The sequence below is a fragment of the Anolis sagrei genome, chromosome 13 (assembly GCF_037176765.1).
Source record: "Anolis sagrei isolate rAnoSag1 chromosome 13, rAnoSag1.mat, whole genome shotgun sequence".
Classification (NCBI taxonomy): Eukaryota; Metazoa; Chordata; class Lepidosauria; order Squamata; family Dactyloidae; genus Anolis; species Anolis sagrei.
The window spans coordinates 18,995,208-19,010,228 of NC_090033.1; the positions used below are offsets into that span (position 1 = coordinate 18,995,208).

The window sequence follows — 15,021 nt, forward strand, 5'->3', positions numbered from 1 at the left end:
AATAATCATGAAAATATCAATAAAAAGGAGAGAAAGAAAGAGAAAAAGAAGGGAAGGAAAATAATGGAGAAGGGACTGAGGGAGGGAGGGGAAGAAAGAAAGAAAGAAAAAGGAAGAAAGAGAAAGGGAAAGGGAAAAGAAATGTTTGATAATTTATTATCATTTAAAATTACGAAAATAAGTATTGTTTATTATATTATTATTATTATATTAATATAATATAAGCCATTCACAACCAAAAAAGATACCTATATTTTATTATTATTATTATATTATTATTATTATTATTATTATTATTATTAATATATTATAGTTCATTCACAATCAAAGGAGAATAACAAATGTTTATTATTATTATTATATTAATATATTAATATTTTATAAGGTTACAATTATTATGTTTTACATTTTTAATAATTTATTATCATTCAAAATCACGAAAATAACTTTATTACAAATTTTTATCATTTTTTTAAAAATAATATTTTATAGTTTAATTTATGAATGGGAAAAATCATGAGATTATTATGAATGGAACCCGAAGGCGGCTTCAAACCAGGCCACGCCCCTTTCCCCGCCCCTTAAATTGAGAAGACACGCCTCTTCAGCTCAGCAGGCCACGCCCCCTTTCCCCCGACAGTTAAGATAGTAAGACACGCCTCCTCTGCTCAGTAAGCCACGCCCCTTTCTCCGCCCCTTAAGTTGAGAAGACACGCCCCCTCCGCTCAGTAAGCCGCGCCCCTTTCTCCGCCCCTTAAGATAGTAAGACACGCCCCCTCTGCTCACTAGGCCACGCCCCCTTTTCACTCCTTTTCGCGTGGAAAGGGGGCGTGGCCTGTTGAGCGGAGTAAGACACGCCTCCTCCGCTTAAGAGAGTAAGACACGCCCCCTCGGCTCACCAAGCCACGCCCCCTGAAGATACTAAGACCCGCCCCCTCTGCTCAGCCATTGGCCCAAACGCCGCCGCTACTTCCTTCCCGCCTCGTTTCGAGGCGTCACTTCCGGCCGGAATCAAAATGGCGCCCGGAAGTGGCCTTTGGGGCCTTTGGGAGTGAGCCCGGCCGGCTCTCCGAGGCGGAGAAGGAGGCGCGGGCCCGCGGAGGGCAGGTGAGGGCCGGAGCCGAGAGAGAAGCGGCTTCCCTATCCTTCTTCCCCTAATTGACACCCCGGGCTGCTTCCTCCGCCTTTCCCGAGGCCTCAGAGCCCTTTCCTGAGGGGATTTGAGGCCTACTTTAGGCTGAGGCCTACTTGAGGCCTACATACTCCTTCACGGCCTCTTGGTGTGTTGTGTGAGGACTCTCTTTCCATTCCTGAGGGGATTTGAGGCCTACTTTAGGCTGAGGCCTACTTGGGGCCTAGATATTCCTTCAGGGCCTCCCTGGTGTCTGGTGCGAGGCCTACTTCAGGCTGAGGCCTACTTGGGGCCTAGCTATTGTATGTGTTGTGTGAGGCCTCCCTTCCCTTTCCTGAGGGGATGTGAGGCCTAGGTTGTTGTGGGGTTTTTTGGGGCTATATGGCCATGTTTCAACTGTTTCAACAAGCCCTATGAGGAGCGGCTTAAGGAGCTGGGCATGTTCAGCCTGAAGAAGAGAAGGCTGAGAGGAGACATGATGAGGGCCATGTATAACTATGTGAGAGGAAGCCATAGGGAGGAGGGAGCAGATCAAGGGTCTGGAGAACAAGCCCTATGAGGAGCGGCTTAAGGAGCTGGGCATGTTCAGCCTGAAGAAGAGAAGGCTGAGAGGAGATATGATGAGAGCCATGTATAAATATGTGAGAGGAATCCACAGGGAGGAGGAGGGAGCAAGCTTGTTTTCTGCTTCCTTGGAGACTAGGACACAAGGGAACAATGGCTTCAAACTACAAGAGAGGAGATTCCATCTCAACATGAGGAAGAACTTCCTGACTGTGAGAGCTGTTCAGCAGTGGAACTCTCTGCCCCGGAGTGTGGTGGAGGCTCCTTCTTTGGAAGCTTTTAAACAGAGACTGGATGGCCATCTGTCAGGGGTGCTTTGAATGCAATATTCCTGCTTCTTGGCAAAAGGGGGTTGGACTGGATGATGGCCCAGGAGGTCTCTTCCAACTCTTTGATTCTATGATTAGCATACAATGGGCTGACTGTGCCTGGAGCAATCTTTTGTTGAGAGGTGATTAGACGTCCTTGTTGTAGGTTTTTTTCAGGAACAAAGAAAATGGGTTTATATATCTGTGGAATGATGTCCAGGGTGAGACACTTTTGTCTGCTGGAGCTAGGGGTGAATGTTTCAACTGACCATAGAATCAAAGAGTTGGAAGAGACCTCCTGGGCCATCCTCTAGTCCAACCCCATTCTGCCAAGAAGCAGGGATATTGCATTCAAAGCACCCCTGACAGATGGCCATCCAGCTTCTGTTTCAAAGCTTCCAAAGCTCAACATCAACAGAAAGGAGGAAACCATGAAAATGAACAAAATCTGGCTCCCAGTATTAAAAAAACCCTCTAAAATTACAACAGCACAACAACAGAGAGGAAACAACCAGGCACATCTTAACACCTCTCAACAGAACATTTTCCCAGGCTCAGCCAGGCCTTCAAATGCTAATGAAGGTGGTCAGCTGAAACATTCACACCTTCCTCCAACAGACAAGAGTCCTTTGTCCCACCCTGGCCATTCAACAGATATATAAACCCTTTTTCCTAGTTCCAACAGACCTCACGACCTCTGAGGATGCTTGCCATAGATGCAGGCGACACGTCAGGAGAGAATGCCTCTAGAACATGGCCATATAGCCCGAAAAAACCTACAACAAGGACATCTAATCACCTCTCAACAAAAGATTGCCCCAAGCACTGCCAGGCCATTATATGCTAATCAAGGTGGTCAGTTGAAACATTCCCACCTAGCTCCAACAGACAAGAGTCCTTTCTCCCACCCTGGTCATTATTCCACAGATATATATAAACCCTTTTCCTAGTTCCAACAGACCTATAGCCCGAAAAAACCTACAAGAACCTAGTGATTCTAGCCATGAAAGCCTTCGACAATACTAGGAAAAAGGGTTTATATATCTGTGGAATGACCAGGGTGGGACAAAGGACTCTTGTCTGCTGGAGCTAAGTGTGAATGTTTCAACTGACCATAGGAAAGGGAAGGGAGGCATCACACAACACACCAGGAGGCCCTGGAGGAATATCTGGACCCCAAGTAGGCCTCAGCCTGAAGTAGGCCTCACATCAATGTATTGCCGAAGGCTTTCATGGCCGGAATCACTGGGTTGTTGTAGGTTTTTTCGGGCTATATGGCCATGGTCTAGAGGCATTTATATGTCTGTGGAATGGCCAGGGTGGGGCAAAGAACTCTTGTCTGCTGGAGCTAGGTGGGAATGTTTCAACTGACCACCTTGATTAGCATATAATGGCCTGACTGTGCCTGGGGCAAACTTTTGTTGAGAGGTGATTAGATGTCCTTGTAGGTTTTTCCAGGCTATACAGCCATGTTCTAGAGGCATTTTCTCCTGACGTTTTGCCTGCATCTATGGCAAGCATCCTCAGAGGTAGTGAGGTCTGTTGGAAGTAGGGAAATGGGTTTATATATCTGTGGAATAATGTCCAGGGTGGGACAAAGGACTCTTGTCTGCTGGAGCTAAGTGTGAATGTTTCAACTGACCATAGGAAAGGGAAGGGAGGCCTCACACAACACACCAGGAGGCCCTGAAGGAATATATAGGCCCCAAGTAGGCCTCAAGCTAAAGTAGGCTCTCCTTCTCTTTCTTAAAGGGATGTGAGGCCTACTTGGGGCCTAGGTATTCCTTCAGGGCCTCCTGGTTTACTGACTGTAAAGATGCCACCAATTTATGAAGAGGCCACCAATTTGTAAGGACTTACTAAATTGATAACACAACTAATAGCTTGTAATATTGATTGGTCTTTCTTCAATGTGTAGCGTGGCTTAACTTGAAAGTATTTGTAACAGAGACTTGGCTTTAGAAGAAACTGTAACAAGTTTTTTGAAGTATAGAAGAAGCTTGATGGTTTCAATGTTTCTTAGCTCTTAGAGGCACATTTCTTCAGAGGTTACATTTAATACCTCACTACCTCTGAGGAAGTTTGCCATAGATGCAGGTGAAATGTCAGGAGAGAATGCCTCTAGACCATGGCCATACAGCCTGAAAAAACCTACAAAAATCCAGTGATTCTGGCCATGAAAGCCTGATGTGAGGCCTACTTTAGGCTGAGGCCTACTTGGGGCCTAGGTATTCCTTCAGGGCCTCCTGGTGTGTTGTGTGAGGGTTTCCTGAGGGAATGTGAGGCCTACTTGGGGCCTAGGTATTCCTTCAGGGCCTCCTGGTGTGTTCTGTGAGGACAATGTGTGCATAGGTATGGGCTGTGTGTTTGTGCATCTCATGTGTCTTGTTTAGATATATCTCTGTGTTTATATAATAACGAGCTGTACCCGCCACGCGTTCTCTCTTTCTCTCCTTCTTTCCTGTCTTTCCTTCTCTTCTTCCTTCCTTCTCTATCTCTTTCCTTCTTTCCTCCTTTTTCTTTCTCTTCTGCTGTCTCTCTTTTCTTCCTTCTCTCTTTCCTTCCCTCCCTCTCTACATCTTCCCATAAATGACAATACAGAAAAAAGGGAAGAAAAAGGGAGGGAAGGGGAGAAAATAAAAGAAAAAGAAAGAAAAAAGAAAGGAAAGAAAGAGGGAGAGAAAGAAAGAAAGAAGGAAAGGAAGAAGGAAGCATGGAAGCAAAGAGAGAAGGAAGGAAGGAGGTAGAGAAGGAAGAAAAGAGAGAAAGAGGGGGAAAGAAAAAGGAGGAAGGAAGGACAGTTAGAGAAGGAAGGAAAGATAAGGAGGGAAAGAAGGAAGAAAAGAGGGAGCGAAGGAAGGGGGGAGATGTAGAGAAAGAGGGAGGGAAGGAAAGAAGGAAAGAGAGAAGGAAGAAAAGAGAGGCAGCAGAAGAGAAAGAAAAAGGGGGAAGGAAGGAAAGAGATAGGGAAGAAGAGAAGGAAAGATGGGAGCCCCCAAAAGCTAAATGACAAAAAGCTAAATGACAATACAGAAAAAGATAGAAGGGGAAGAAAAAAGATAGAAGGGAAGAAAGAGGGAGGGAAGGGGAGAAAAAGAAAAGAAAGAGGGAGGGAGGGAAAGAAAGAAAGAAGGAAGAAAAGGGAGAAGGAAGCAGGGAAGCAGGAAAGGAAAGCCTCACACAACACACCAGGAGGCCCTGAAGGAATATCTAGACCCCAAGTAGGCCTCAGCCTAAAGTAGGCCTCACAAAGGACTCTTGTCTGCTGAAGCTAGGTGGGAATGCTTCAACTGACCACCTTGATTAGCATTTGATGGCCTGGCAGTGCCTGGGGCAAACTTTTGTTGAGAGGTGATTAGATGTCCTTGTTTGTTTCCTTTCTGTTGTTTTACTTATTAAATTAATAACACAACTAATAGCTTGTAATGTTGATTTGGTCTTTCTTCAATGTGTAGCATGGCTTAACTTGAAAGTATTTTGTAACAGAGGCTTGGCTTTAGAAGAAACTGGAACAAGTTTATTGACGTATGGAAGAAGCTTGATTGTTTCAATATATCTTAACTCTTAGAGGCACATATCTTCAGAGCTTACATTTATAACATTTCATAAACCAACTCTTAAAGGACTATTCCTTCCACTAAACAGGTTTCAAACTTATTTTCTTTCAAAATGTGTGGGTTTTTTGACAGATTACTTCAGGTACAAGCTTATCTTTTCCTTATGTTATTTCTGTTGCACTAAAGATTCTTATTAGGGTTGGGTTGTTGTGGATTTTTTTGGGCTGTCTGGCCATATTCTAGAGGCATTCTCTCCTGATGTTTCGCCTGCATCTATGGCAAGCATCCTCAGAGGTTGTGAGGTCTGTTGGAACTAGGACAAAGGGTTTATATATATCTGTGGAAGGACCAGGGTGGGACAAAGGACTCTTGTCTGTTGGAGCTAGGTGTGAATGTTTCAGCTGACCACCTTGATTAGCATTTGATGGCCTGGCAGTGCCTGGAGCAAACTGCATCTATGGCAAGCATCCTCAAAGGTAGTGAGGTCTGTTGGAACTAGGAAAAAGGGTTTATATATATCTGTGGAATGTGCAGGATGGGACAAAGGACTCTTGTCTGCTGGAGCTAGGTGTCAATGTTTCAACGGATCATAGAATCATAGAATCAAAGAGTTGGAAGAGACCTCGTGGGCCATCCAGTCCAACCCCCTGCCGAAACAAAAAGGGACCCCTCCAAATGTTTAAAACATTCCTAAAAATTAGTAGATGAACGAATCTTTCTGAAACTTTGCAGGACTGATGACTTGCTTATATTGTCTCATTGTACAGAAATTTAAGGGGAGAGCTCTGGTAGTTTTCTGAAAACAAATATTTATTTGTAAACACTTTTAAAAATATCCTAAAAATCAGTGGATGACCAAAATGTTCTGAAACTTGGCAGGCATGTTGCCCACAAGTGTGCCAAGTTTCATCCTGATAGCCTATCTATCCATCCATCCATCCCAGATTGTGAAGCTGGGAGATGCCTGCTTGGACCCCTGGCCTTTGACCTGTGGGGTCTCCAAAGCTCTATTTTGTCTCCCATGCTTTTTAGGGTTTTTTTAGGTAGTGCAGCGGGGTGGTCGGTACACTAACAGAATCCCTATTTTGTTTGTTTGGGCCTAACCTGGTATGATGTGATAGTTCACCCACAACCTTATGCATTTTGTATAATTAAAGAGTCCTTCCTGGAGGGTCGATCCCAGATGGTGAAGCTGGGAGACTCCTGCTCGGACCCCTGGCCTTTGACCTGTGGGGTCCCGCAAGGCTCCATTCTGTCTCCCATGTTTTTTAACATCTACATGAAACCGCTGGGAGAGGCAATCCAGAGTTTTGGAGTTAGGTGCCATCTCTACGCAGATGACACACAACTCTACTACTCTTTTCCACCTAACTCCAAGGAAGCGCCTCGGGTGTTGGGTGAGTGCCTGGCCACTGTGTCTGTTTGGATGAGGGAGAACAAGGAATTGTGTATCAAGGTTGATCTTTATCAGTTATTTATATGGCTCGCAGTGGTCTCAGGAAGTTAGTGAAGGTACTGTGAGTCCCATCATCTGTGGTCCATCGTCCTCCAAACTGCACCAGTCAAACCACACCATGGCGTAAAGTGGGTCATGAGAGGTCTATGTGCCAAGTTTGGTGTTGTTCAGTCATTGTTGAGGGTCGCAGCAGTCTCGGAAAGCGAGTAGGGGTACTTCAAGTCCCATCATCCATGGTATGCCCTACTCCAAACTGCAGTAGGATGTAGAGTGGGTCATGGGGGCTCTGTGTGCCAAGTTTGGTTTTGTTCGGACATTAGATGAGGGTTGCAGCAGTCTTGGGAAGAGAGTGGAGGTACTTGAAGTCCTATCATCCATGGTCTGTCCTCCTCAAAAGTACACCAGGATGTAGAGTGTGTCATGGGGACTCTGTGTGCCAAGTTTGGTTTTGTTCGGACATTAGATGAGGGTTGCAGCAGTCTTGGGAAGAGAGTGGAGGTACTTGAAGTCCTATCATCCATGGTCTGTCCTCCTCGAAAGTACACCAGGATGTAGAGTGGGTCATGGGGGCACTGTGTGCCAAGTTTGGTTTTGTTCGGACATTAGATGAGGGTTGCAGCAGTCTTGGGAAGAGAGTGGAGGTACTTGAAGTCCTATCATCCATGGTCTGTCCTCCTCGAAAGTACACCAGGATGTAGAGTGGGTCATGGGGACTCTGTGTGTCAAGTTTGGTCTTGATCAGTCATTGGCAAGGGTCTCAGTGGTCTCAGGAAGTGAGTGAAGTGACTGCAAGTCCCATCATCCATTGTCAAATTCTTCCAAACTGCACCAGGATGTAGAGTGGGTTACGCGGGCTCTCTGTGTAAATTGTGGTCCTGATCCATCATTGTTGGCAGTTATAATGGTTTTAGGAAGGGAGTGCAGGTATTGCAAGTCCCTTCGTCCATGGTGCATCTTCCTCCAACGTGCACCAGGATGTAGAGTGCGTCATGGAGACTCAGTGTGCCAAGTTTGGTCTTTATCGGTAACTAGCTTGGGGACCCGGCATTGCCCGGGTTATTAGAGAAAGTGGGTAATGGCGGTTCTGTATGCCAAGTTTGGTCTTTATTGGTCTTTGGATAATGGCTGCACAAGTGAAGTGAGTGAAGGTACTTGAAGTCCCATCATCCATGGGCCATCCTCCTACAAACAGCAGCAGGATATAGAGTGGGTCATGGGGGCTCTGTGTGCCAAGTTTGGTCTTTATCAGTCATTAGATGAGGGTGGCAGTGGTGTCAGTAAGTGAGTGAAGGTACTGGAAGTCCCATCATCCAAAGTCCATCCCCTTTCAAACTGCAGCAGGATGTAGAGTGGATCATGGGGGCTCTGTGTGCCAAGTGTGGTCTTGATTGGTCATTAGAAGAGGGTTGCAGCAGTCGTGGGAAGGGAGTGGAGGTACTTGAAGTCCTATCATCCATGGTCTGTCCTCCTCCAAACTGCACCAGGATGTAGAGTGGGTCATTGGAGCTCCATGTGCCAAGTGTAGTCTTGGTGAGGGTCTCAGTGGTCTCAGGAAGTGAGCAAAGGTACTGCAAGTCCCATCATCCATCTCCAAATTTTTCCAAACAACACCAGGACGTAACGTGGGTCATGAGAGGTCTATGTGCCAAGTTTGGTCTTCATCCGTCATTGGATGAGGTTTGCAGAGGTCTCAGAATGTGAGTGAAGGTACTGGAAGTTCCATCATCCATGGTCCACCCTTCTCCAAAACTGCAGCAGGATGTAGAGTGGGTCATGGGGGCTCTGTGTGCCAACTTTGGTCTTGATTGGTCATTAGATGAGTTTTGCAGCAGTCTTGGGTAGTGGAGGTACTTGAAGTCCCATCATCCATGGTCTGTCGTCCTTCAAAGTGCTCCAGGATGTAGAGTGGGTCATTGAAGCTCCATGTGCCAAATTTAGTCTTGATCAGTCATTGGCAAGGGTCTCAGGAAGTGAGTGAAGTGACTGCAATGGTCTGTCCTCCTCGAAAGTACACCAGGATGTAGAGTGGGTTACGCGGGCTCTCTGTGTAAATTGTGGTCCTTATCCATCATTGTTGGCAGTTATAATGGTTTTAGGAAGGGAGTGCAGGTATTGCAAGTCCCATCGTCCATGGTGCATCCTCCTCCAAACTGCACCAGGATGTAGAGTGCGTCATGGAGACTCAGTGTGCCAAGTTTGGTCTTTATTGGTAATTGGATGAGGGTTGCAGTGGTCTCAAGATATAGATATAGATTGGTAGGTAGGGGTTACTTCAATTGCTTAGTTAGGCATATATGACATTTTTTCTTGTTTTTTTCCCCCCCCTTCGTTTAGGATTCATGCAATCACGGGAGTTCCTTCGTTGCGTGTAACTTCTCAGAACGGAACGGGGTTCCAGAATGAATCAGGTGAGTTGTGATGCCTTCTCCTTAGAGGTGTTAGGCCATCTGGTCTTTCCTTTCCTTTTTCCTTCCAAGTCGCCAACAACTTAAATCAAGAAATAGTTTTCTAAGATCTACAGAGACACTTGCTGGAACACCCCAGCAAGCGAGAGTCCAAAAGTGGCAGGCTCAAACCAATGGCTGAGACCAAATGAGAGACTCCCCCCTCGGCACACAGAGGACTGGGCGACTTGGAAGGCGCTGAAAGAAGAGAGAAATGGGAATGGTGGAAAGAAAGAGAAAAAGAAAGGAAATAAAGGAGTGGAGAAAGAACAGAAGGAGGAAGGGAGGAGGAAGAAAGGAAGAAGATTTGAGGGGAGGGGAAGGAGAGAAAGAAAGAGAAAAAGAAGGGAAAGGAAGAAATGGAGAAAGAACTGAAAGGGGAAAGAAAGAAAAAAGGAACAAAGAAAAGGAAGGGGAAAATGTCAGGAGAAGAAAAGAGAAAGAAGGGAGGAATGGGGAGAAAGAGAAAAAAGGAGAGAAAGAAAGGACTGGAGAAGGGAGGGAGAGGGAAGAACAAAAAAAGGAGGGATGGGAGGAAAGGAAAGGTGAAAAGGTACAAGGGAAGGGGAGGAGAAAGAAGGGAAGAAGAGGAGGGGAAGGAGAAAGAGAAAAAGAAGGGAAAGAAAGTGAATGGCAGGAAGGACAAGAAAGAAAGAAGAAAAAGGGGAGGGGAGAGGAAAAGATCAGGGGAGGGAAAGAGAAAGAAGAGAGAAATGGGAAGGGTGGGAAGAAAGAGAAAAAGAAGGGGAAGAAAGGAATGGAGAAGGAACTGAAGGAGGGAGAAGAAAGAAACAGGGAAGGAAGGGAAAGGAAAGGGGGAAAGTATGAGGGGAGGGAAAGAGAAATTAGAAAGAGGAGGGGATGAAAAGAACGAGAAAAAGAAGAGAAGTAAAATAATGGAGAAGAAACAGCGGGAGGCTGGGGGAAGAAAGAAAGAAAAAGGAAGAAAGAGAAAGGGAATGGGAAAATGAGTGAAAGAGGGAGAAGGAGGAAGGGAAGGAGAGAAAGAAAGAAAAAGAAGGGAAAGAAAGGAATGGAGGAGAGAGGGAGGGAGAGGGAAGAACAAAAAAGGAGGGATGGAAGGAAAGGTGAAAAGGTACAAGGGGAGGGAAGGAGAAAGAAGGGAGGAAGAGGAGAAGGAGGGAAGGAGGGAAAGATTTGAGGAGGGGAAGGAGAAAAAGAAGGGAAGGAAAATAATGGAGAAGGAACAGAGGGAGGGGGAAGAAAGAAAGAAAAAGGAAGAAAGGGAAGGGGGAAAGATGAGTGAAAGAGGGAGAAGGAGGAAGGGAAGGAGAGAAAGAAAGAAAAAGAAGGGAAAGAAAGGAATGGAGAAGGAACTGAAGGAGGAAGGGAGGAGGAAGAAAGAAAATGGAGGGAAGGAAGAGAGAGGAGGAAAGATTTGAGGGGAGGGAGAGAAAGAAAGAGAAAAAGAAGGGAAGGGAAGGAATGGAGAAGGAATTGAAGGAGGGAGGGAGGAGGAAGAAAGAAAGAAAAAGGAAGAAAGAGAAAGGTAAGCGGGGAAGATGAGTGAAAGAGGGAGAAAGAGGAAGGGAAGGAGAGAAAGAAAGAAAAAGAAGGGAAAGAAAGGAATGGAGAAGGAACTGAAGGAGGAAGGGAGGAGGAAGAAAGAAAAAGGAGGGAAGGAAGAGAAAGGAGGAAAGATTTGAGGGGAGGGAGAGAAAGAAAGAGAAAAAGAAGGGAAGGAAAGGAATGGAGAAGGAATTGAAGGAGGGAGGGAGGAGGAAGAAAGAAAAAGGAAGAAAGAGAAAGGTAAGCGGGGAAGATGAGTGAAAGAGGGAGAAGGAGGAAGGGAAGGAGAGAAAGAAAGAGAAAAATAAGGGAAAGAAAGGAACGGAAGGAGGAAGGGAAGGAGAGAAAGAAAGAAAAAGAAGGGAAAGAAAGGAATGGAGAAGGAACGGAAGGAGGAAGAAAAAAAGAAGGGGAGGAAGGGAATGGAGAAGGAACTGAAGGAGGGAGGGAGGAGGAAGAAAGAAAAAGGGAAGGAAGGGAAAGTGGGAAAGATTTGAGGGGAGGGGAAGGAGAGAAAGAAAGAGAAAAGGGGAAGGAAAATAATGGAGAAGGAACAGAGGGGGAAGAAAGAAAAAAAGGAAGAAAGAGAAAGGTAAGCGGGGAAGATGAGTGAAAGAGGGAGAAGGAGGAAGGGAAGGAGAGAAAGAAAGAAAAAGGGAAAGAAAGGAATGGAGAAGGAATTGAAGGAGGAAGGGAGGAGGAAGGAAGAAAAAGGAGGGAAGGAAGGGAAAGGGAAAGATTTGAGGGGAGGGGAGGGAGAGAAAGAAAGAGAAAAAGAAGGGAAGGAAAGGAATGGAGAAGGAATTGAAGGAGGAAGGGAGGAGGAAGAAAGAAAAAGGAGGGAAGGAAGGGAAAGGGGGAAAGATTTGAGGGGAGGGGAAGGAGAGAAAGTAGATGGCTCTGTTGGTTTCTCCTGTTAACATTCACCGTTCCCTTCCTTTCCCTTTGCTTTGCAGAACTCAACCGAGCCTGCAGTATCAGTTGAGACGTTGGCGGATGTACCTGAGCACGTGCTAAAGGGACTTCCCGAGGAAGTGAGGCTTCTCCCTTCTGCCGTCGACAAGACACGGCTTGGTACGTCTCTCTCCAGCATCCTCAGATACTAACCTAATTTTTAGTGAGGCTCTGTTGTGTGTTGAGAACCGGTAAAGGCAGTCTGTAGTCAGCGAACTACAGGGAAGACTGGTTCTGTAGTGTGTTGAGAACCAGAAAGGTAGTCTGTAGTCAGCGAACTACAGGGAAGGCTGGTTCTGTAGTGTGTTGAGAATCAGAAAGGTAGTCTGTAGTCAGCGAACTACAGGGAAGGCTGGTTCTGTAGTGTGTTGAGAATCAGAAAGGTAGTCTGTAGTCAGCGAACTACAGGGAAGGCTGGTTCGGTAGTGTGTTGAGAACCAGAAAGGTAGTCTGTAGTCAGCGAACTACAGGGAAGGCTGGTTCGGTAGTGTGTTGAGAATCAGAAAGGTAGTCTGTAGTCAGCGAACTACAGGGAAGGCTGGTTCTGTAGTGTGTTGAGAACCAGAAAGGTAGTCTGTAGTCAGCGAACTACAGGGAAGGCTGGTTCTGTAGTGTGTTGAGAATCAGAAAGGTAGTCTGTAGTCAGCGAACTACAGGGAAGGCTGGTTCGGTAGTGTGTTGAGAACCAGAAAGGTAGTCTGTAGTCAGCGAACTACAGGGAAGGCTGGTTCTGTAGTGTGTTGAGAACCAGAAAGGTAGTCTGTAGTCAGCGAACTACAGGGAAGGCTGGTTCTGTAGTGTGTTGAGAACCAGAAAGGTAGTCTGTAGTCAGCGAACTACAGGGAAGGCTGGTTCTGTAGTGTGTTGAGAATCAGAAAGGTAGTCTGTAGTCAGCGAACTACAGGGAAGGCTGGTTCGGTAGTGTGTTGAGAACCAGAAAGGTAGTCTGTAGTCAGCGAACTACAGGGAAGGCTGGTTCGGTAGTGTGTTGAGAATCAGAAAGGTAGTCTGTAGTCAGCGAACTACAGGGAAGGCTGGTTCTGTAGTGTGTTGAGAATCAGAAAGGTAGTCTGTAGTCAGCGAACTACAGGGAAGGCTGGTTCTGTAGTGTGTTGAGAACCAGAAAGGTAGTCTGTAGTCAGCGAACTACAGGGATGGCTGGTTCTGTAGTGCGTTGAGAACCAGAAAGGTAGTCTGTAGTCAGCGAACTACAGGGAAGGCTGGTTCTGTAGTGCGTTGAGAACCAGAAAGGTAGTCTGTAGTCAGCGAACTACAGGGAAGGCTGGTTCTGTAGTGCGTTGAGATCCAGAAAGGTAGTCTGTAGTCAGCGAACTACAGGGAAGGCTGGTTCTGTAGTGCGTTGAGAACCAGAAAGGTAGTCTGTAGTCAGCGAACTACAGGGAAGGCTGGTTCTGTAGTGCGTTGAGAACCAGAAAGGTAGTCTGTAGTCAGCGAACTACAGGGAAGGCTGGTTCTGTAGTGTGTTGAGAACCAGAAAGGTAGTCTGTAGTCAGCGAACTTCAGGGAAGGCTGGTTCTGTAGTGTGTTGAGATCCAGAAAGGTAGTCTGTAGTCAGCGAACTACAGGGAAGGCTGGTTCTGTAGTGTGTTGAGAATCAGAAAGGTAGTCTGTAGTCAGCGAACTTCAGGGAAGGCTGGTTCTGTAGTGTGTTGAGATCCAGAAAGGTAGTCTGTAGTCAGCGAACTACAGGGAAGGCTGGTTCTGTAGTGTGTTGAGAATCAGAAAGGTAGTCTGTAGTCAGCGAACTACAGGGAAGGCTGGTTCTGTAGTGTGTTGAGAATCAGAAAGGTAGTCTGTAGTCAGCGAACTACAGGGAAGGCTGGTTCTGTAGTGTGTTGAGAATCAGAAAGGTAGTCTGTAGTCAGCGAACTACAGGGAAGGCTGGTTCGGTAGTGTGTTGAGAACCAGAAAGGTAGTCTGTAGTCAGCGAACTACAGGGAAGCCTGGTTCTGTAGTGTGTTGAGATCCAGAAAGGTAGTCTGTAGTCAGCGAACTACAGGGAAGCCTGGTTCTGTAGTGTGTTGAGAATCAGAAAGGTAGTCTGTAGTCAGCGAACTACAGGGAAGGCTGGTTCTGTAGTGTGTTGAGAATCAGAAAGGTAGTCTGTAGTCAGCGAACTACAGGGAAGGCTGGTTCTGTAGTGTGTTGAGAATCAGAAAGGTAGTCTGTAGTCAGCGAACTACAGGGAAGGCTGGTTCGGTAGTGTGTTGAGAACCAGAAAGGTAGTCTGTAGTCAGCGAACTACAGAGAAGGCTGGTTCGGTAGTGTGTTGAGAACCAGAAAGGTAGTCTGTAGTCAGCGAACTACAGGGAAGCCTGGTTCTGTAGTGTGTTGAGATCCAGAAAGGTAGTCTGTAGTCAGCGAACTACAGGGAAGCCTGGTTCTGTAGTGTGTTGAGAATCAGAAAGGTAGTCTGTAGTCAGCGAACTACAGGGAAGGCTGGTTCTGTAGTGTGTTGAGAATCAGAAAGGTAGTCTGTAGTCAGCGAACTACAGGGAAGCCTGGTTCTGTAGTGTGTTGAGAATCAGAAAGGTAGTCTGTAGTCAGCGAACTACAGGGAAGGCTGGTTCTGTAGTGTGTTGAGAATCAGAAAGGTAGTCTGTAGTCAGCGAAGTACAGGGAAGGCTGGTTCGGTAGTGCGTTGAGAACCAGAAAGGTAGTCTGTAGTCAGCGAAGTACAGGGAAGCCTGGTTCTGTAGTGTGTTGAGAATCAGAAAGGTAGTCTGTAGTCAGCGAACTACAGGGAAGCCTGGTTCTGTAGTGTGTTGAGAATCAGAAAGGTAGTCTGTAGTCAGCGAACTACAGGGAAGCCTGGTTCTGTAGTGTGTTGAGAACCAGAAAGGTAGTCTGTAGTCAGCGAACTACAGGGAAGACTGGTTCTGTAGTGTGTTGAGAATCAGAAAGGTAGTCTGTAGTCAGCGAACTACAGGGAAGCCTGGTTCTGTAGTGTGTTGAGAATCAGAAAGGTAGTCTGTAGTCAGCGAACTACAGGGAAGCCTGGTTCTGTAGTGTGTTGAGAATCAGAAAGGTAGTCTGTAGTCAGCGAACTACAGGG

General features: G+C 46.3%; 1 protein-coding gene across 1 annotated transcript in view; it reads left to right on the plus strand.

Annotated features, from left to right (window-relative positions):
• The first annotated feature begins 989 nt into the window (after window positions 1-989).
• PRDM2 (PR/SET domain 2) overlaps window positions 990-15,021 on the plus strand; it is a 77,828-nt gene continuing 63,796 nt past the window's right edge. Inside the window, exons 1-3 of the mRNA XM_067472862.1 lie at window positions 990-1,107; window positions 9,352-9,425; window positions 11,948-12,065. Of these exons, the coding sequence (XP_067328963.1) occupies window positions 9,417-9,425; window positions 11,948-12,065 (127 nt within the window). The 5' untranslated portion in view covers window positions 990-1,107; window positions 9,352-9,416. The remainder of the gene's footprint in view (window positions 1,108-9,351; window positions 9,426-11,947; window positions 12,066-15,021) is intronic.